This window comes from Chiloscyllium punctatum, chromosome 8, assembly GCF_047496795.1.
Source record: "Chiloscyllium punctatum isolate Juve2018m chromosome 8, sChiPun1.3, whole genome shotgun sequence".
Classification (NCBI taxonomy): Eukaryota; Metazoa; Chordata; class Chondrichthyes; order Orectolobiformes; family Hemiscylliidae; genus Chiloscyllium; species Chiloscyllium punctatum.
In genome coordinates this window covers 70,587,405-70,610,329 of record NC_092746.1, presented here as the reverse complement: position 1 = coordinate 70,610,329, position 22,925 = coordinate 70,587,405, and the positions used below count along the sequence as shown (strand labels likewise).

The 22,925-nt window shown below is 40.4% G+C and overlaps 1 protein-coding gene across 1 annotated transcript in view; it reads right to left on the bottom strand.

Moving 5' to 3' along the window:
• Nucleotides 1-22,925, bottom strand: part of dnah5l (dynein, axonemal, heavy chain 5 like) — a 367,508-nt gene that overhangs the window by 305,061 nt on the left and 39,522 nt on the right. The window contains exons 10-14 of the mRNA XM_072575753.1: nucleotides 17,246-17,411; nucleotides 10,553-10,646; nucleotides 10,305-10,403; nucleotides 7,382-7,563; nucleotides 1,043-1,162 (exon numbers count right to left, since the gene is read on the bottom strand). Of these exons, the coding sequence (XP_072431854.1) occupies nucleotides 1,043-1,162; nucleotides 7,382-7,563; nucleotides 10,305-10,403; nucleotides 10,553-10,646; nucleotides 17,246-17,411 (661 nt within the window). The remainder of the gene's footprint in view (nucleotides 1-1,042; nucleotides 1,163-7,381; nucleotides 7,564-10,304; nucleotides 10,404-10,552; nucleotides 10,647-17,245; nucleotides 17,412-22,925) is intronic.

Genomic DNA, 22,925 nt, shown 5'->3' with positions numbered 1-22,925 from the left:
TAAACAAATGAATTGGATAGTTATAAGTAACTTGCTCGGTCTTATGAACAACCTTACACATAAATAGCTGTTATTTTAATGAATGATACCCTTTGGATTTAGATTGGTTCTGGACATGGAATATTTCTGGTAGGATGAAATTAGTTTGGGAAGAACAGTTTGAAATGTGATAAGGAAATCGATTAGATAGGAGTGGTTGATGAAGGCTGAAGGTGAGTGCAAAGTCTCAAGCAGTTAACAGCAGATGAATGACACCAAAAGATGAAATATTCAATTTAAAGTTTAGACAAAGAACTTGACACTTGATAGTATATTTTGAAATACAATGTATCTTGATAGACCATAAAGCTTCATCAATAATCCAGCAAAATATCTGCCTCTGAAAAGGGTACAAAGTTAATGTTCAGGGTAGTAGGCTTAGAGAAGGACTCTGAAGGAAGAATCCAGTGAAACAATCTTGAGGGGTTTGAGAAGTTCAGGAGACCTGGGCACCAAGAAGTGGAAGAAGAAAGATACAGCTATTCATGCACACCAGCCATACTTCAAGATCTGCACCAGTAGTCACTACTTATCACGGCTTTATGTTAACCAGTGTCTTATATCTCATCCTAAACTCAGATTTAAAACTCAGTTTCTCACCATTATATTTGTACTCAGTTGACTGAAGTTTGATTGGGTACTGATAAGTCTCCAGTACATTTCAATGTTTAATTTAATACAGTGCATTAAAATATGCATAGATATGTGTAGGAATGATAAGCATGCCACAAATGGAGAAGTGCTTCTAACAAGAAACAAAGGCCATGCACAAAATGTATATGTTAAAACAGATTATGGCTACTTAAAGTGTTTAGTTGAAACAGAGTTAGCTGATATTAAGAGTAAATTGCCTGAATCAATAGCTTTAAGAGTAGGGAGTGGGGTGTGATACAAAGGACTTTAACCAGAATCAATTATAAGGTGGAAAAAGAATCTAAATTAGGTTATAAATATATTTGAAGTAAAGTCAAAATAAAATTTGAAATAAAAGGTAGACTGTTACCTAAATTCAAATTGTCTCTCCTTTGGATTTTCACGAAGCTTCTCCCTGATTCTTTGAAAATGTTTTTGATACTCAACATTTAGCTGGGTGCAGTCCTTAATTTTCTTCAGTAGCTCATGCCTGAAATGAATAATAAGAAAAAGTGGTTGTATGTCTTTACATTTATGGGAATGTGATGCCGATTATAAATTTACCCAAACCAGCTATGTCCAAGCATTCATCCAAGGTTTTAGTATAACATTTAATTTGATCAGAAAACTTTGAGTAAAAATTGTGATTTAAACATTCATGAGATATACATTACAAATACCTAAAATGAATACTGAGTACACCTGCAGTATTGCTTGGAAGTGAATTCTAAGAATTGACCGAGCGACATTGTAGGAACGGCGATAAAATTCCGAGTCAGAATCATATGTGACTTAGAGGGGATTTGCATTTGGTGATGCTCCCATGAGTCTGCTGCCCTTGCCTTCCTAGCTGATGGAGGCAATGAGCTTGTAATGTGCTACTGAAGGAGCATTAGTGAACTATTACAATGCATCTTGTAGCTGGTACACACTACTGCCACAATAGTTAGTCGTGAAGGGAGTAAAATTTAAAAGTGAGGTATAGAGTGCAACTCAAGCAGGCTACTTGTCTTGGACTGTGTGGAGCTTCTTTAGTGTTGTTGGAGCTGTACTTACCAAGGTAAGTGGACAATTTTCCATTACACTTCTGACTTGTGCCTTGTAATTGGTTTTTGAGGAGTCAGGAGTTGAGCTAGCTTCTTTAGTTGAGGGAAAGGAGGAGTGGGTGGTGGTATGATGGTCCTGTGGTATCATCACTGGACTATTAATCTGTAAGAGCTCAAGTAGTGTCCGGGGATGTAGGTACAAACCTTGCCATAGTAGATGGTTGAATTTGATTTCAATAAAATGCTGGAACTATGAATCTAATGAAAATGTTGTTGATTGTCAGGAGAAAACAAAATCCTATCTGGTTCACTAATGCTTTTTAGGGAAGGAAACTGTTGACCTTATCTGTTCTGGCTTGTATGTGACTCCAGATCCACCGCAATGTGGTTGTCTCTTAACTGCCTGCCTGGCAATGAGGGGTGGGCCATAACTACTGACCTAGCCAATGATGCCCACATTCTATGAATGAATAAAAAATGTAGCATCTGACCTGCTCTTGTAGCCATTATTTTTATATGGCTGCTCCAGTTCAGTTTCTGGTCAACCCCAAGATACTGGTAACCACATTGTAGGTCAAGAGGAGATGGTTAGATTCTCTCTTATTGGAGATGGTCATAAGCTGGCACTCATGTAGCATATTTGTCACTTGTCAGCCTAAGTCTGGATATTGTCCAAAACTTGCTGCATATGGATATAGACAACCTCAGTATCTAAAACACTGCAAATGCTGCTGAACATTGTACAAACATGTTGGCTCTGACATTATGATGCAAGGAACATCGTTGATGAAGCAGCTGGAGATCTTTGGTCCTAGACACTACCCTGAAGAACTCCTGCAGTGATGTACCAGTGCTGAAATTACTGATTTCCAAAAGCCACAACCATCTTTTAGACTAAGTATTACCCCAGATCAAAAGAGTACCTTTCCACTGACTCACATTAACTGTAGTTTTTCTAGGGCTCCTTCATATCACACTTTGTTGCATTGATATCAAGGTCAGTCACTTTCAACTCATCTTTAGAGTTCTTTTTTGTCTATTTTGAATCAGAATCAAGAGCTAAGAAGCTCTGGTAGAACCCAACTGAGTGTCACTGAACAGGTTATTGCTCAACAAAATGGTTGATCAAACTGTGAAATCAGAATCCCCTTAAAATAATGCTAGATTTTGAAACTCAGCAAGGTATTCAAAATGGCCATAGTAATAGAACTTTGAGAAATCATCAAAGTGCTCTGCGAAGCTATGCAAGTGAATTACTTCTTTTTCTATCCTACACCAAATGGCCTATCAATTAAATTGACCTAGCAGAAGCTTTTTTTAAAAAAAAATTCTGATTCCTCAGCCTTTTTAAAATGTTTAAAGAACGGCACGTTTTAAAAGTGCTTAAATCATAACACATTAACAGACTTTCACTACTGTCTAAGAGGGATGATTAGCATCAGAGCAGATACAATGGAATGAATAGTTTCCTTCTGGGCTGTAATAATTCCATGACTTTTCCATAAATTTATGATTCTGGGATTAAGGCCCTTTTCAGAGCAGTACGTTTAAATGGTCCTGTTAAATTTTGTTTTCCTTCCTGTGAGAACCATGCCTCACCCTTTTTCCCCTATCAGCAAAAATTGGATCTATTCAAAATGGATCTGTTCATTTACATCCGGTTTCCACCAACCGAAAATAAAGGACCATCAACTTTGAAGTTTGGCCAGGAGTATTTTCCAAGATACTAGTCGACTCTTGTATATGCATTGTCGCAGCTAATAAGCCCCCAGAAAAAGACAAAGTTACTTGTGCTTCATTGATTTGATTAACTGGCAACTCAGTTCAATAGGAGCTCAGTCAGACAAACAATTGAACAAGAGGAAAACAGTCTGGATGCTGAGGAATCGGAAATGAGAACAGAAATTCTGGAAACACTTAGATCAGTTAAAATCATGATAGGCTGTTCTCCCCTTCGAGTGAAACAACTGGTAGTAAATTTAAACTGAGGCTCAGTACACCTCAAGCAAGAGGCCTGCATGGTTACCTGAACCAGTACAGGATAGAGCCCACACTACTGGAATCACTCTGCATTGCAAACCAGCCATCCAGCTCGCTGAAGTAATCCATGACAAGAACTGTGCCAATATTTCAGTTTGGCAATCTTTCATTAGAGTCTGCCTTGCTTAAAACCTCAGTCAGATCTCTGTACAGTTCTGGTTATGATGAAGGGTCACCAACTTGAAATGTTAGGCAAATCTTTAACTTGTATAAATGAATGAATTTTGAGTGAGATAAAATTGGGCTATTAACTTAGTTTATCTCTCCACAATACTACCAGACCTGTTAAATGCTTCCAAAATCTCTGTGTTTATTCTACATAATCAAATGAATTAGAACATGTTCATATTTGAGCTGTATAATTTGGTTGCTCTCTCAAATTTACCAAGACCTTGTATTATTTACATCACTTAGGCTCACACATGGTCTGAGTGCAGCTGAATATTTACCTTTTATATTTTAAATTATGAATCAATACCAAACCAGGCATAAAAAGATATGTTTCATTAATACTTATCAAGAATGTTTCTTTTAACAAAAGTCCACATTTGTTCCCAGTATCATCATAAATCATTCTAAAATTCAGCCAAGTAATGGCCACCAGGAATAGTACATTCTATTTCCAATGCATTATTATGGCAACTGCTCTTCCCTAAACCACAAGAAATTACAGAGAGTTGTGAACACAACCCAGTCCATCTTGCATATCAGCCTTCCATCCATTGACTCAATCTATACTTCCCACTGCCTTGGGAAAGCAACCAGCCTAATCAAAGACCCTTCCCACCCACGTATACTCTTTTTCACACTCTTTTGTTGGGTAGTAGATATAAAAGTTTGAATACAATTATGAACAGATTCAGTAACAGCTTCTTCCCTGCCTTAATCAGACTTTTGAATGGAGTCAAATGATAATCCTGATCTTTCTCTTTCTGTACCTTCTTAACGGCTGTATCCTGAACATGGTAAGCACGCCGACCAACACTTTTCACTATATCTCGGTACATGTGACAACAGTAAATCAAACTCAAACTCAACCCCATTAGATGGTATAACACATTGCAGGAGATTTTAAAGGAATACTTGCAATTTAAAATTACAAGCTATGAAGTAAGGAAAGTTCTTGTCACTGATTTTTTCATATCAGATCTTAGAAATCTCAACAAGACAGACTGCACTTGATTCAATTAAATATTTAATGAGCAACAAGTGTAGGTTCAGACAAAGCAAAATGAAATTCAATGCCCAAAAGACTATAAGACTATTGACTGTTCATGGAGCCATAGCCAACAGGATGAGGGCTCCAAGGGTGTGTGTTAATCTGTAAGCAGTTCACCTGATTTAAGTTACAGTTTCAAAGCATTTACATGCCAAGAACAAGGAGGAGGGAAGATTTCTTCTTGTTACTACAGGCCTAAAGCAGGGTGAATTACACCAGTGAGAGTACTACAAACTGCTTCAGCAAACATTTATTGTATTTTTAAGAATAAAAATTGCCAAACTGAACACATTTAAATGGTGAATAAGTTTCTTTTGAAACAAATCATTTGTAATTTCCAACTTTCTGCCTATTCACATCTTCAAGCAAACAGTACACTATACGTACAGCTTGAAATCATGGCTCGGACTGATTTAACACAAAAAAGAGAGGCATTAGTCTCAGTCTATTTCAATCCCTATATCTTGGCTTGGATTTTTACAGAGAATATATCCACACTGGTTGGTGTGGCTCCAGATTCAGCCTCCTGCCCCAAGATCTGACAGAAATTATTTCTGCTGGGGTTGAAGAAGGTAATGGGCATAGGATGCAATTCAGACTGAAGTCCCAAATTGAACAGCGCTATGTTAAATAAATGCTGAGTTCAAACAGACCCCCATATTCACTGCAGCACTGCTCAAATACTTCATTGTTATGAATTTTTAGATTAGACGTTAAAAACCTCAAAAGATAGATAAGGTCTGTACTGACAGTCAAGCTGTCAAATTATTTATATCTCTTGCCTTTTAGAAATTGAGAATAAAAACCATCTGCCTGAGTCTGAAATTTGAAGAAAATCAGTTCCAGCAATTACAACAGATCTTGGTTAATATAACATCGAGGGCTATCATTAGTTTTGACTCCTGACTGCTTTCCACAACCTACCATTATCACAGTAGTGTTGGATAGCTTTAAGTTCAGTGTGATTGGCAGCTCAAAGAGGCTACTAAATTATTAGTAGTCTTTAATGTGGGGTTGTGAATACAAATGTTTCTTTTTAATCTGGGACTAAGCATTTCAGGGGATAAAAATGTATGTAGTGGGCTATCATAAATGAGAGGTTTTTTTAGTGAGTTTTGTAATAGCTAGTTTAATATTTAGTTTATTTCAGCATGGCTCCTGTGGTCTGCCCATGGTGGGTACTGGTTGTATTCACATGGAGGTTTAAAAAGGAAAAGGGCAGGACATAAGTTAGTATGACTTGGCACTAAGTTGGTATTGGGTAAAGGTACGATGGTCAGGGTCATGAGTTGGCACAAAGTTGGCAAAGGGGCTATAAAGGGCCATGAGGGTAGGTAGGGTGCTAGTTGACATGATTTGGCATGTACAAGCATGGGGACTGGTTGGGATGTTGTCATGACTCAGTTAGGAAAATTGCACGGATAATCAAGCTCTACAAATATGTAACTACCCAATCAAACCACCAGGATGATCAATTTTCCTCAGTGATTGCTACAACTAACCAACAGGCCAGGCAGCATCCGAGGAGCAGGAGAATCGACGTTTCGGGCATAAGCCCTTCTTCAGGAGCCTACATTCCTGAAGAAGGGCTTATGCCCGAAACGTTGATTCTCCTTCTCCTCTGATGCTGCCTGGCCTGCTGCGTTCTTCCAGCATCACATTTTTCAACTCTGGTCTCCAACATCTGCAGTCCTCACTTTCTCCACAACTAACCAAGTACGTAGTAGAGATTGGAGTCATATCTTATCATAGCCTCCATGTATAAACCAGTTATGATAAGTCAAATTCTACATTGGTTATTATTCTGGATGTAGGTTTGCTCGCTGAGCTGGGAGGTTCATTTCCAGACATTTCGTCACCCTACTTGGCAACATCTTCAGTGGGCCTCAGGCAAAGCAGTGTACGTGATTCCTGCTTTCTATTTATGTGTTTGGGTTTTTTTGGGTTGGTGATGTTATTTCCTGTAGTAATGTCATTTCCTGTTCTTTTTCTCAGGGGATGATAGATGGGGTCTAACTCGGTGTGTTTGTTGATAGAGTTCCGGATGGAATGCCATGCTTCTAGGAATTCTCGTGCGTGTCTCTGTTGGGCTTGTTCTAAGATGGATGTGTTGTCTCAGTCGAAGTGGTATCCTTCCTTATCTGTATGTAAGGATACTAGTGAGAGAGAGGGTCATGTCGTTTTGTGGCTAGTTGGTGTGATTATTATACATAGGAAATCATGCATTTGTGCTTGAGCAGGTATCAGTCTTTTGAGATTGTAAGTAAGCATTGCTACAGCACAGCACAGTATAGCACAGTGAGATTCCTTCTGCATTTGACTTGTTTTACATTTGGCCTTCAGATTTTTCATGCTAATTTTCCTATCTATAAAAAAAACCTTTAAAGATAGATAATATGGTTACCTGTCTTGGTCCCAGAATTTTCCAACATTCTGACAGAGATGTCTCTTACATGTGGTAATCATCTGATTGGTAACCTTGACAAACAGAGAGGTCATATGCTCTGATGTGTTGTAATACTTTGAGATGCTGTGGATCATCCGAATACTATTCATCAAATTGGGAATATGTTCAACCATAGTGACCTGAAAGAATAAAAGGTGTATTTTACATTGGATGTGAAATCTTCTGCACTCACAAGTAGTAAATTGGAGACAGGATAGGCATTTAACTAATCTGGGTGCATGCAATAGATTTCCAAATTATTAGAAATGAAAGCATACATCTTTGACCCAACTTGGTTCAACTAAGTAGGAGACATTGTGATTCTGGTACTGGAGAATGCAAAGAGCAGAGTGGACCAAATGGTGCCTGTGGGAGAACACTTTGATATGAGTCATCTTTGGAATATGACTACCTCTAACTTGACCATCACATCATACATATCATTAACTGACTGTATTATAAAATTTAGATTAGCAAAGGAAAAGTGTGTGGAATTAAGGTGGAGGTAATGGCTTTGTGGTATTATTGCTGGACTGTTAATCCAGACAGGCGAAAGTGGGTACTGCAGTTGCTGGAAATTAGAGACAAGATTAGAGAAGTGCTGGAAAAGCACAGCAGGTCAAGGCAGCATCGAAGAGCAGGAAAACCGAGGGCTTCCTGATGAAGGGTCTTTGCCTGAAACATTGATTTTCTTGCTTCTTGGATGCTGCCTGACCTGCTGTGCTTTTCCAGCACTACTCTAATCTGTTAATCCAGACACCCAGGCAATGTTCTAGGAACCTAAGTATAAATATCACTATGGAAGATGGTAGACTTTGAATTATAAAACAAAGGAGAAAGTGAGGACTGCAGATGCTGGAGATCAGAGCTAAAAAATGTGTTGCTGGAAAAGTGCAGCAGGTCAGGCAGCATCCAAGGAACAGGAGAATCGACGTTTCGGGTATAAGCCCTTCTTCAGTAATGAGGAAGGTGTGCCAAGCAGGCTTTGATAAAAGGTAGGGAGGAGGGGCTTGGGGGAGGGGCGTTGGGAATGTGATAGGTGGAAGGAGGTTAAGGTGATGGTGATAGGCCGGAGAGGGGATGGGGGCAGAGAGGTCGGGAAGAAGATTGCAGGTCAAGAAGGTGGTGCTGAGTCCGAGGGTTGGGACTGAGATAAGGTGGGGGAGGGGAAATGAGGAAGCTGGAGAAATCTGCATTCATCCCTTGTGGTTGGAGGGTTCCTAGGCGGAAGATGAGGCGCTCTTCCTCCAGGCGTCGTGTTGCCATGGTCTGGTGATGGAGGAGGCCGAGGACCTGCATGTCCTTGGCGGAGTGGGAGGGGGAGTTAAAGTGTTCAGCCACGGGGTGGTTGGGTTGGTTGGTGTGGGTGTCCCAGAGGTGTTCTCTGAAACGTCCCGCAAGTAGGCAGCCTGTCTCCACAATGTAGGGGAGGCCACATCGGGTGCAGCGGATGCAGTAAATGAAGTGTGTGGAGGTGCAGGTGAATTTGTGACGGATATGGAAGGATCCCTTGGGGCCTTGAAGGGAAGTGACGGGGGAGGTGTGTGCACAAGTTTTGCATTTCTTGCGGTTACAGGGGAAGGTGCCGGGAATGGAGGTTGGGTTGGTGGGGGGTGTGGACCTGACGAGGGAGTCGCAGAGGGAGTGCTCTTTCCGGAATGCTGATAGGGGAGGGGAGAGAAATATATCCTTGGTGGTGGGGTCTGTTTGGGAGTGGCGGAAATGACGAAGGATGATACAATGTATCTGGAGGTTGGTGGGGTGGTAGGTGAGGACCAGTGCAGTTCTGTCCTGGTGGTGATTGGAGGGGCAGGGTTCAAGGGGGGAGGAGCGGGAAGTGGAGAAGATGCAGTGGAGAGCATCGTCAACCACGTCTGAGGGGAAATTGTGGTCTTTGAAGAAGGAGGCCATCTGGGTTGTTCGGTGTTGGAATTGGTCCTCCTGGGAGCAGATGCAGCGGAGGCGAAGGAATTGGGAATATGGGATGGCATTTTTACAGGGGACAGGGTGGGAGGAGGTGTAATCTAGGCTGAGACAGAAATGTTGGCCAGGGAGCACAGTGGTGTGCTGAAGTGACAGGCGACTGGAAGTTCGACATCATTTTGTGGACAGAGTGAGATGTTCTGCAAAAACACACTCCCAAGCGGCATGGTGGCCTCACAGCACCAGGGACCCAGGTTTGATTCCAACCTTGGGTGACTGTCTATGTGGAGCTTGCACATTCTCCCTGTGGCTTTGTGGGTGTCCTCTGGGTGCTCTGGTTTACTCCCACAATCCAGGGGAATGAGTCTGAGTGGGCTCCTCTTTGGTGGGTCAATGTGGACTTGTTGGGCTGAATGGCCTGTTCCACACTGTAGGGATTCTGGGTTCAGTATTACATTATTTGAATTGTACCCAGCACAGTTCACCTATTTTTTTCACTCTTAGTTCCTATTATACTATTCAGTTTTCCTTCTGTACTGGCTTGCTATCCATTACCTCATTGACCTACCCTTTTCATATCTCTCTGTCTTTTTGGGCTCCATTTCCAATTATTCACACATCTCTACTTAGCCCCCTCCCACACTTCAGCTTCAGCATAAATAGCACCTTTTCTTGTGGTAACAGTTCTGATGAAGAGTCACTGGACATGAATCATTAACCTCTGCTTTCTTCCCACAGATGTTGCCAGGCTTGATGAGTTTCTCCAGTAGTTTCTGTTTTTGCATCCTGGAAATTAAGTTGTAGGGTGATACATATAGTACAGGGGGATGGAGATAACTGGATTGCTTTACAGAAAACCAGCATGTAGTCAATGGACTGAATTGTGTCCTTTTATGCTGTGAATATTTTCTGACCTTATGTTAGACAGGAGTAGGGTTAATTAGAATATCAAACTTACAGGTGTACACTTCATAAGAGGCCCGAAGAATTTGTCCAGTGTGTACAGATATTTCACATTATCTTTAGCTTCATTGGCCGCATCAGTAATATTGCTGTCCTAAGAAAAGTGAGAAACATAGCTTACAAGGAATTTATGTCCAAAAGCAGCACATTACAGAATAAATATTCAATTATTACTGAATATGTTATTTTTAAAAATGTACAACATACATGCTGACCAACTCAGTATGAAGGGTGAAAAATTACCAGTTTTCGCCAATGTTTCAATGTCCTGGACTTTGCAACTTGAAGAATACCCATCACTTTTCTCACATGAGGGCTTTTAATCTGCTCAAGAAGGCTGAAATAAGAAAAAAAATGAAATTGCTGAAAGAAAAATTTGAAGATTCAAACTCAAATATATGAAATTTCACAAAGTTCCAGTTTGATGTTGTTGCAAAACTGTAAGATAGCAAAATAGTTTGGGAAGTAGAATATTTCCAAATAGGCATTTAGTGACATTAAGACATGGAATTTTCCATGGCTCCATCATTAAATATGGTAAAGAAAACAGACTGATTTGTATTTCAATATGTTCAGTAAGGGAGTAGTCCAAACAGCTGTAATTTTGGGATCACAATCTGATTAGTTTCAGGGATTAGTTATGGATGGATGGTTGAAAGAATGTATACAATTGTAACCTGGAGTCAGTGATGATGCCAGAGGATTGGAAAATGGTTAATGTAACACCCCTGTTTAAGAAGGGAGGGAGGCAGAAGACAGGAAATTTTAGGCCAGTTAGTCTGACCCCGGTCATTGGCAAGAACTTAGAGTCCATTATTAAGGATATGGTTACAGAGATTGCATGGTGATATAGGGTTGAGTCAGCACAGCTTTGTCAAAAACTTTAGAAATCTGAAGTCAGAAGACACTTGGGAGTCCTATTCAGGATTCTCTTAAGGTTAACATGCAGATTCAGTTGGCAGTAGCAGTGTTAGACAATTGTTAGATAATGTTCAACAAATGTTGGCATTCATTTTAAGAGTTGAAAAGTGTGGTGCTGGAAAAGCACAGCAGGTCAGGCAGCATCCGAGGACCAGGAGAGTCGATGTTTTGGGCATAAGCCCTTCATCAGGAATCAGTCACTCATTTCAAGAATACAAGACCAGAGATGTATTGCTAAGGTTGTATAAAGCTCTGGCCACACCGCATTTGGAATACTTGGACCATGTCTCGAAGGTTTACCATGTATCTATGTGCTGTCCTTGGAGGGGACCTAAAGGAGGTTTACAAGAATGATCCTGGGCATGAAGGGCTTGTCATATCAGGAATGGTTGAGGACTCTAGATTGGTACTAAATGGATTTAGAAGGATGAGGGAGATCTAACTGAAACTTACAGAAAACTGAGAGGCCTGGATAGAGTTTTGTGGAGAACATCTTTCCGCTAGTAGAGACTAGGACCTGAGGGCAGACTCTATAGAACTGATATGAGGAGGAATTTCTTCAGCCAGAAGGTAGTGAATCTGCAAAATACACTGCCACACAAGGTTGTGGAGTGTATTTCAGACAGAGACAGATAAGTTCTTGATTGGCAAGGAGATCAAACATTACAGGGAGAAGGCAGGAGAATGGGACTGAGAAATGTATCAGCAATGGTTGATCAGTGGAGCAGATCCAATGGTCTGTACATTCCCTCTCACTCCCACATGCTGACCAGTGCTGTCAGCCTTTCAACCACTCCGGTTGATAACTTATAGAAGGGAAATCACCTAAGCACAATCCTGCACAATCACTGAAATTTTGTTCTCCCTCCCTTTTTCAGATCAGGCTGGCAGGCAACAAAGTGGAGCAAAGCAGTATGTCCAAACTCATCTACATTTCCCTCAGAGGCAATGGTCTCCACACCATTGAGCCAGTTGCAATAGGCCTTGTGAGTATCTGAGAATATTTAGGATGAATGAATCTCTTTTTTGCTCTTTAACTCCCAGCACACACTGATTCTACTGTCAGGAATGATGTATAGAATTCAGAAGTTGTGACCAAAGATTTCTTGCTTCCCACTCCACCCACTTTCCCTCAATCATATTGAGTTTCAACTTTCCGATACCTAGAAAATGTTGCCTGCTCAGCCACATGAGCCAAAGGAAGAAGAGAAAGAGAGCAATAGCAAAGCAATAAAGAAGATGCCCCTTCACATGATTGCATACTTGCAGTTGGCACCTCAAATGCTGGCACAGCATGTATCTCAAAGACAAGCAAAGAGTTGGGATCAGTATGTGGTGAGTCATCAAGCATGAGTGCCAGGCCAGGGTGAAGTGATAGCTCATTTTACAACTGACATGACCGCAACTTTGCAGACAAACTCTATTGCAGAGGACTCTGAAAGTAACATAATAGAACAGCAGCAAGAATAGACTACACAGCCTTTCAAACTTGCTCCAATACTTAATACAACTGAGTACAACAATATTACTGAGTTTCTGCCTCAACCCCATCTTCACTCTGCCCTCTCGTAATCTATTAATTCTCTAAAATGAATAATCTCTCAGCCTTGAATATTCTCAACAATGAAGCATCTGCAACACTCTAGAATGTGGAATTCACCACTGTCTGAGTGTAGGAACTTCTCATCTCATTTTTAAATGAGAAATATATCCTAGACTGTGTCCCAGATTCCAACTCCCCAGGCAAAGGTAGAACAAACCCTCAGTGTCCAGCCTGTCAAGCCCCTTCAGAGTCTGACATCATTCCACAAGATTCTCTCTCAATCTTCCAAACTTTGTAGCTCAATTAATCCAGCTGCTTAACATGGAACAACCCTCTCTTCCCTGGATACAATCTAGCAAATCCTCTTTGTATCATCAATAGTCATTCCTTAGACAGATCCCAAAATGGTGCACAGTACTCAAGGTGTGACCTCAGCAAAGCCCTGTATGATTGCCAAAATGTTCTTAGTCTTGTACTCCAATGCCTAGTGATGAAGGCCAATATGCCAGTTGCCTTCCTAATTGTTTGCCACATCTGCATGCTTTCTGTTCTCCTTGTTCTTGTCCAAATCTTTCTGAACCACATCATTTGCAAGTTTCACACCTTATAATATTCCACTTTTCTGGTTATACAACTAAAGTAACAACCTTAAGCACCAGCATTATACTCCATTTGCCATCTTACTGCCCACTCATTAAATCTACCCACATCTCTTTGCAGCCTCTGCCCTCCTCACAGTTTGAATTCCTAATTAGCTTTGCATTATCAAACTAATATCCATTACTCCAAGTCACTAATACAGATTGTAAATACTGATCTTTGTGGCATAACACTAGTCAGTCCGCCACCTTGAGAATGCCCATGCATTCTAACTTTCTGCTACTTGTCTATTAACCAGTCTCCAAACATGCTCATATTACCCCCAACTACAAAAGCCCTTCACTTAACCCTTTTTTGCAGTACCTTAATGAATACATTTGGAGTTCCAAGTGTAGATTAGGAGAAGATTAGAATACTTACAGAATGGAAACAGGATCTTCAGCCCAACAAGTCCATACTGACCTTCTGAAGAGTATCCCACCCAAACCCATTCCCCTACTCTATATTTACCCCTGACTAATGCACCTAATACTATGGGCAATTTAGCATGGCCAATTCACCTAACCTGCACATCTTTGGATTGTGGGAAGAAACCCATGCAGACACAGGGAGAATGTGCAAACTCCACACAGACAGTCGCCCGAGGTGGGAATTGAACACGGGCTCTGGCGCTGTGAGGCAGTAGTGCTAACCACCGAGCCACCGTGCCACCCATGTAGTATGTATAAGATATCAGTCACATTCTTAATTCATCAATAAATTCATCAAAACAAATTTTCTTCCATAAAATCATGTTGACGCTTTCTGATCAGACTGATTTTCCAATTATGTTGTTAAGACTTCCATATTAATAGATTCCAGCATCTTCCTAGTGGCGTGTGCAAAGCTTACTGATCTACGTTTCCTTACGTTTATGCTCTATCATGTAATGGTCCCTTCAGTATTTACTGCTAACTTCCATTGTGCTGGGTCCATTATAGAATCTATGGAATTTGAAAACTGTTAGCCAGTGAATCCATCATCTGCAAATCTCTTTTCTAGAACCCTAGAGTATAGATGATCATGTTTATTAGACAACAATCCCTTAAGTATCTGTAATAGTTTTTATTGCTGATATTACTTTTAATTCCTCACTCTTTTTATTAGTGCATTGGTTTCTAGAATGGACTATAAATGGAATGTATTTGTTTTAGTTCTCTTCCATTTCCTCATTCTTCAGGGTAATTGCTCAAAAAATAGAAAATAAAATCTGCAGTAGGCCATTCAGTCCTTCAAGCCTGCTTTGCCATTCAATATGATCATGGCTGGTCATCCAACTCAGTATACTTAAAATCTCTTGCAATCTTTCCTTATTCTCTTGGCTAGTTTACTCTCATGTTCTATTTAATTCTCTTTTCATCAACTTTATATTTAGCCTTTGTGGGTTTTTAAAACTCTTCGAATCCTTAGGCTTATTACAATACTTCACAACATTAAACATATTTTTAACCTAATGATATTGTTAGCTTCTCTAATAAACCACAAATGGATTTTTCTTGAATTTTTGTTTCTATTATTAAAAGGTATTTCCGTTGAACATCTTGATTCATTTAAATGAATGTTTCCCACTATATATTTACTGCAGTACCTTTTAATCTATTTATGCAGTCAAACTTAGTTATGGCTCCCCTCCTTGCCAAGTAATAGACTTTAAGAAAGCTTCAGACTTGATTTTGTAATTTTCAAACATAATAAGGAATGCTTTGAATTCTTTTCTCAGCGGATCTTTTGCAATGACATTACTTGTTAACTGTTTTATTGCAGGACAATATCTAAAATAACTTTATTCCAAGGTCAATTCACAGCATATTAACTAAAAACAAAGAACAGAACAGCACAGGAATAGGTCTTTCGACCTACCAATTCTGTACCAACACAGAATTATTCCAGGAAACTGTCAGGAAACATTGTAGAAATGCATATTCTAAAGTACGTTTGCTGATTTATCATGGTTGTCTAAGGATTAAAATTCCTGTAATTAATATATTACTTTTCTCACAAGATCCATTTTTTTCCACATTGCTTGCTTCATGTTCTGATCAGTGGCACAACACTACTAAGGAGTGCTGGAAACTACTTCATTCAGTGTTTTCTGACTATGCTCATTCTTAACATTCATCCATAATGATTCTACTTTCTGATCCCCGAGCCAAGGTCCTTTCTGATTACTGTCCTTAAGTCATCCTTTAGTGTCAGGGCTACTCCTCCTTAATTTAAAATTGCTTTCCTCTTCAATATTTGAGCCCTGAAATTTTAATTTCCCGTGATTGACAACCTTGTTAACATGTCTCCGTAACAATTGTTAGATTTGAATCATATACCTAATTGTGCCATTAGTTTATCTGTCTTATTATGAACACTTCATGGATTCAAATAAAGAGCTTTTAATTTTTTTTCCACCATTATTCTGTATGTCTTATTCATTAAAATCTGTGACTTCCTGAATATGAGGACTGCAGAGGGAATGTCTTTGTGGTTATCTTTTTGAGAGTACAGTCAGTAGATTAGATTAGATTCCCTACAGTGTGGAAACAGGCTCTTCGACCCAACCAGTCCACACCGACCCTCCGAGGAGTAACCCACCCAGACCCACTTCCCTTTGACTAATGCATCTAACACTATGGGCAATTTAGCATGGCCCATTCACCTTACCTGCACATCTTTGGACTGTGGGAGGAAACCGGAGCACCCAGAGGAGACCCACGCAGACACGGGGAGAATGTGCAAAGTCCACACAGTTGGAGGTTGGAATTGAACCCAGGTCCCTGAGTGCTGTGAAGCAGCAGTGCTAATCACTGAGCCACCATGCTGCCCAGAGTTCTTATAAAAGATTTTTAAATCTCCAATTTTAAACATTCGTTCTCTGAACAGACATTTAAATTGATTTTCAATTATAGGATGTAGTTTATAACAAACTGTGAAGATAATAGAGACTTTGTTTTAGTTGGGTACATGAGCACATAGCTCTAGGATATCCATCGAGCAGCATAACATAGTCAAGACAGTTATATTTTGAAGATGAAATTTCTAGGTCTCAGGAAGGTTACAACCATAAAGGTAAAGCAATGTAATTCTAGCACAACTACTGCACAAAGTCAATGTCACACAATAATGAAAAGGCAACTCTTAAATATCCTCTGTGCTCTTGGCACTTAGAGAGGATCCCAATTGCCAGCAGTTATTGAAAGGTTATTGCTGAACTTAAACAGTTCTATTTTTCTCAAAAAATGGTACAACTCTTTTTAGGAAGTTGACCATTTGACAAAAAGTAGAAAAAAAAAATCCAAAAAGGAAGAGGCAAATCCTATTGCACCCATTGCAAATAAAGAATGTTCAGCAGTCCTGTAAAATTGTGGACAGTATACTCACAGAAACGTAAAAACTTTGACTTTACGCCTTATACATGATATGGGCAAAATTTTGTCAGTTAGCAAGTTTCTAAATGATAGCTGGAAAGCCAGGGACAACAATGTCTTGACTGTTTAGAGAAGCCCTGGTCAAGTTTTATACTCATGGTGTTACCTTTAAAAGGCAGTAGCCTACCTTCAAGCTGCTGGCCAATTAGGGCCAGCAGCAGTACTATCAGGACTGGTATGGTGTCCTTTGCTGAAACTGCAGTCAGCAAGAGGATACAGTGATAGTCACTGCCCTCAGAACAATGTGAACCATGTCAGAAGTTAGGTCCCTGCAAGGGAGGAAGAGCATCCTTTGCTGTCTGGGCAATCCTTCATGGATCTGTAATGATTGATTCTTGTTTGCACTTAGTGCAAGTTAAAACAGTTAGTAATAATTAACTGACTGCCACAATAAACTGAAACTATATTAAAATATACCTATTAAATTTTGCCATTCTAGTCTTCCAGTGATCCAGTTCTGCAGCAGGACCAATATCATCAGCCTCCTTTCTCATTTGCTCACTTTCAGCCAAGACTTGCTCAATTTGTTTAGTCCACGACATCAGCACTCCCTCAAGTTGCTCCATTAATTCGGTATTAGAAGCTAAAAGCAATTTATGTTTAAATAAGTCAATTTCAGTTATTTTACTATCAAAAATATTTCTCCAATCAATCTCCATTCAATTTTGAAATAAAACAGAGCAGCAACTGTTATGAATTTGAAATAGTTCCATTAACTTTCAATACATTAGAGACTATATAAAGTACAAAAGCAAATGTTCCCGCATTAGGATTAACAATCTGCCTATAGAGCTTCATTTTACCTTCCACAGAACAGACATAAAATTGATTTATCACAGATGCCATGATATCTCACAAAACTACAATAATACTTGTAAAACTTTTAAAAAATTAAACATTTAAAAAATATTTTTAATAATAAGACATTAAATGTAAAAATAAATTTTAATATAAATTTAACCATTTACCCAAAAAATCAATCTCTCAATACTCCATTTATCCTAACAAAAATGTGAAGGTTAAATCCCTTTTCTTTACATTTAGACCAAAAGCTAATCAGTTGACATTAACGAACTCCAACCCATTTAAGTTGACCAATGCCTTAGTTGCAAAATGTAGATGCATTGACTCAGCGGCTCATATGTTAAAGGAGTCAGTAACATTGAACTATGGCCAAAGCATTGTTTCCTGACTACTGGTCAGTATGGCCCATGATGATTGTCCTGTTCTTGAGGGTGAAAATGCAGGTACTGCATGTATGTGTTGGATGCATGCAGATTAGGAAGATCATGACATCAGTTAGAATGTAACATTGATCAGATGTAAGAATTGCTATTTTTGATCTCACCTGCTTCTACCTGCCTGCTGAGTAGCAGTCTAAAGACGTCCCTGGCACTCTCCTGCCCACCTGCAAAACAAGCAACTCCAGCATAGCATCCACACATATGGAGGCAATCTCTCTTGCCAATTTCAAGTCCCTCCATATGATTTTGCAATGCTGGCCAAACACTTTAGCCCTTGCTCTTGTCAGAATACACCTCACGTTTAAGTCTAGCTTTAAGTAATGCAAGCCTGCTTTAATTAGATGGGCACTGGCTGCCTATTGAGGTGCACAGCCATTGTACTGGACTGCATGGCACAACCACAGAAATGAACAAGCTACATGCAAGCAAGTTTTCATGACCAATCAGGCAGAGAGTAATCCCTAATCATGATCCCACACTAATGAATTTGACCCCATTAAATCTCTAAAAGCACTAAAGCCTTACGTTGCTTCCAAGATATGTCAGCATGGACCAGCAAACCCCTTCATCATCCTATGTGAAGATTGAAAGAGATAGATCTTTTTCTCTTGCGGGCATGTAAGCGAATTTGAGGACCAGGTTTGAGTGGAATCTGACATCCTGAGGCAGGTCAAGGATTTTGGATCAAAGAAATTCTAGTCTTCAGGGATGCCAACAATAGATTAGATTAGATTCCCTACAGTGTGGAAATAGGCCCTTCGGCCCAACCAGTCCACACCAACCTTCCAAAGAGTAACCCAACCAGACCCACTTCCCTCTGACTAATGTACCTAACACTATGGGGCAATTTAGCACTGCCAATTCACCTGACCTGCACATCTTTGGACTGTGGGAGGAAACTAGAGCACCTGGAGGAAACCCATGCAGACACGGGGAGAATGTGCAAACTCCACACAGACAGTTGCCCCAGAGTGGAATCAAACCTGGGACCCTGGTGCTATGAGGCAGCAGTGCTAACCACTGAGCCACCATGCCACCCTAGGTGCAGGGAAATCATGAAATAGGGCAGCACGGCAGCTCAATGGTTAGCACTGCTGCCTCACAGAACAGGAACCTGGGTTCGATTCCAGCCTTGGGTGACATTCTGCGTGGAGTTTGCACATTCTCCCCATGTCTGTGTGTTCAAGGTTATGCAGTTTAGCTGAATTGGCCATGCTAAATTGCCCTGTAGTTTTCAGGGATGTGCAGGCTAGGTGGATTAGCCATGGGAAATGCACAGTAAAAGGGTCAGTGTGGGTTTGGGTGTGATGTTCTTCAGAGGGTCAGTGTGGATTCAATCGGCCAAATGGCCTACTTCCACACTCTAGGGATTCTATGAGAGGCTATGCGTTTGTGGGCAAGAAGACCAGGAAGGGTGACTCTGGATGAGTGTCTTTATGAAACCAAGAGGGATTTCTCCTTTGTACTACACAACAGTACCAATCTATAAGAAGCACATGTGACTGCTGCTTAGGCTGCTCAATGCCAGTACACAATGGGCCTAGTGTATATAGTAAATGTCTTGTTCATATGTCCCTTCAAATTATAATCAGAGTCCTACAAGCATCATGAAAGGATGGGTTAAAAGGTAGTTCCAGATGGGGACTGTGGCCAACAAGTGGTCAGAGTGCTAGAGTTAACAGACCTGTCATTCCAATGATTAATTTGATTTCTTCTATGGTCAGATGATACTTCTTTCAGCAAATTAAACATCAACCCAAATATTGGCTGCAGGTGTCCTGGCACACACAGCACTTAACAAACGAAACAATGATGGAAATCTGCTCTTCTTGTCCAACGAGATAAGTTCCTGTGTCACAGTTCACATCTTTGAAGAATAAACTTTGATTACAACACAGACACATGGTTGCCTTTCAATTTTTTATGACCTAGCCTAGATCTTTTATGTAGATTTCAAAAAAATTAAATCATGATTTACTGTCTCCTATTTGCATGGAATAGCACTGGAGATGAAACCCTGTTTAGGACCATATTATAGAAGTATCTGCTTTCATGGGCCATGCAGACCTCAGAAACTCTAAGCTCTACTCTCAGATAACCAGGATTCAGAAGTGATGATCCTGAACTGGAGGAAGGAGTGATTCAGAAAGTCAATGGGTGGGTGATTGAGGACTGAGGTCAGCAGGAAATAGGTGGAATCACTCCACATTGCTTAAACACAAGGAATCAATCAGGGCTCCTATGCATTAATTGGGTTACAAGAAAGCTGATGTTATTTCAAATCCATATGCAGGACAGAAAATTAATTTTAGCACTTCAATTTCAGTGCACTCAGCCTATTAACATGCTGTAGCTCATCACCCAATTGTCCTGCTTAGCTAAAAGACAATTCAAAGGGAGTTACTTCTCATGAAAGTCAAATAGCTCCCAAAAAGTAAATGTAAACAGGTAAGTAGACAATTATTTATAGATTTATTTCTTAACTGTTTTACCTCACCCTTCCACATCTAAAGTGTAGCTCTTTGCTGGACGATGACTGTGCACCAAGGAGTCAAGAGAGTGGTGCTGGAAAAGTGCAGCTTTTCAGCTAGTCAGGCAGCATTCGAGGAGCAGGAAAATTGACATTTCGGGCATAAGCCCTTCATCAGGAATGTGCACCAAGGAGTCAGTGCTGAAATCCATACACTGTATGCATCCAGAGATTGGTGCATGGAACAAAATGAGAATTCTGACATCGAAATGGACTCACACAAAATTTTTGCACTGGGTGATGGGGGGTTTTCAGGGGATGGCTCAAGAAATAATTGAATCAGTGAAACACTCCTCCAGGATGCATGATCACATGGCAACTCACAGTTAATGGGAAGACCGCACATTGTTTATATGCCTTAAATTATAATACCTCCAACCTCCCAGCCTCAGTCCTCATGGTCTTGGAAATCCTGGCCTCGGAACTACTGTCCTCAGCACAGACCCAACCAGCCATCCTCTTGGCTTAGCATGGCCATCGCTCAGCCCAGCATGGCATTGTCTTGGCCTGGCATGGCGATTTCCCAACAGTTCAGTGTGGTGGTCTTTGGTCTCTTGACCAGGTATGAAGCCAGTGTGGATGTCTAGTCTCGAGGTGATTCCAGAACGATCTCCCAGCCTCGTGAATCACAAGTTAGAGTCAGGCTCAGTCTGGAGTCAAGGCCAGTTGCAGACTGGAGGCTAGGTGCCAGTATGGACTGGATTGGAAGACCATTGTCCTGAACTTTTATTCTGCATTTTATAATTTATCCCTAAAATCTGAAAAATCTGGATGTCTTTACTTATCCATTTTGCCATAAACTTCAACTGAAAAAGCTGTACCTAGGAATCTTTGTACCTAAGATAGTAGCATAAGCGGCGACTTGTATATTTTTCACTGTACTCAACTGAGTACATAAGTTAATTCTAAAAATTCTAATTCTGATATATATGCCATCAGATAAAAATACTATAGACAACATGTACGTCAATTGGTTACATACAAAAGGAATTAGTCCTCTTGCATATTGGATCCACATGGACAGCATTTTCCTCCATTCCACAATCATGTGTTGGCAGCAGATTTTGTGGAATTTCCATTAATTCTAACTTTCTACTAAGTTCTAGAAATCGAATACGTTAGAGTCTAGAATATACTTTCTGCTTAGGGTTTTATTTCAACTATCCGCAGACAATAACCTATCCACTCCCTAACACCCCTCCCAGTTCACTCTGCTTTATACACAAATAACATTTTGCTTCACATACCTGTTGGATTTATTACATTTAACTAGCTTCCGAATAGCACAATTAAATCTTATCATCTGAAATATCTGAGGCATTCACTGTTTGCCTGTAAGTTAGTTACCCTCCTTCCAACCCAACCTCCTTCCAACTCAACCTCAAACCACTCACTGACAGATGCCAACCTGGAATGTGGTTTCAAGCTTAATAATGGCATTTTCTGTGCCTAAAAGTCATTTTCTGTGCAAATCTAATATCTGGTCGACATGGACGAAGGGTCTGTTTCCATGCTGTACATTTCTACACCTCTATAATAGCGAACAGGGTAACCTTTCCTTTGCTGTTTCTAATCTCAGCCCATACTACCTCAGTAGACCTCTAGGGATGGTGCAGGATGGAGGGTTTTGGATTCCTGGTTAATAGGGGCTCTTTCTAGGATAGATGGGACCTCTACAAACAGGATGGTGTTCACCTGAACCACAGAGCCAGAGAGGTATCAATATCTTGAGGGGCGGGGAGTGAAATTTGCTAATGCTCTTTGGGTGGGTTTAAACTAATTCAGCAGGAGGATGGGAACCAAAATTGTAGTCCGAGTATACGGGAGGTTGAGAGTAGTGAAGTCAGAACTAAGATTTCAAATTGCAAAAAGACACCGGCAAACAAGAAGTTGGTTTGAAGCGTGTCTACTTCAATGCTAGGAGCATCCGGAATAAGGTGGGTGAACTTGCAGCATGGGTTGGTACCTGGGATTTCGATGTTGTGGCCACTTCAGAGACATGGGTAGAGCATAGACAGGAATGGTTATTGCAGATTCCAGGATTTAGATGTTTCAGTAAGAACAGAAAAAAATGGTAAAAGAGGAGGTGGTGTGGCACTGTTAGTCAAGGACAGTATTACAGTAGCAGAAAGGACATTTGAGGACTCGTCTACTGAGGTAGTATTGGCTGAGATTAGAAACAGCAAAGGAAAGGTTACTCTGTTCGGTGTTTTCTACTGGCCTCAAATAATTCCAGAGATGTGGAGGATAGGATAGCAAAGGTGAGCCTCGATAGGAGCGAGAATGATTGGGTAGTTGTTAATGGGGGCTTAACTTTCCAAAT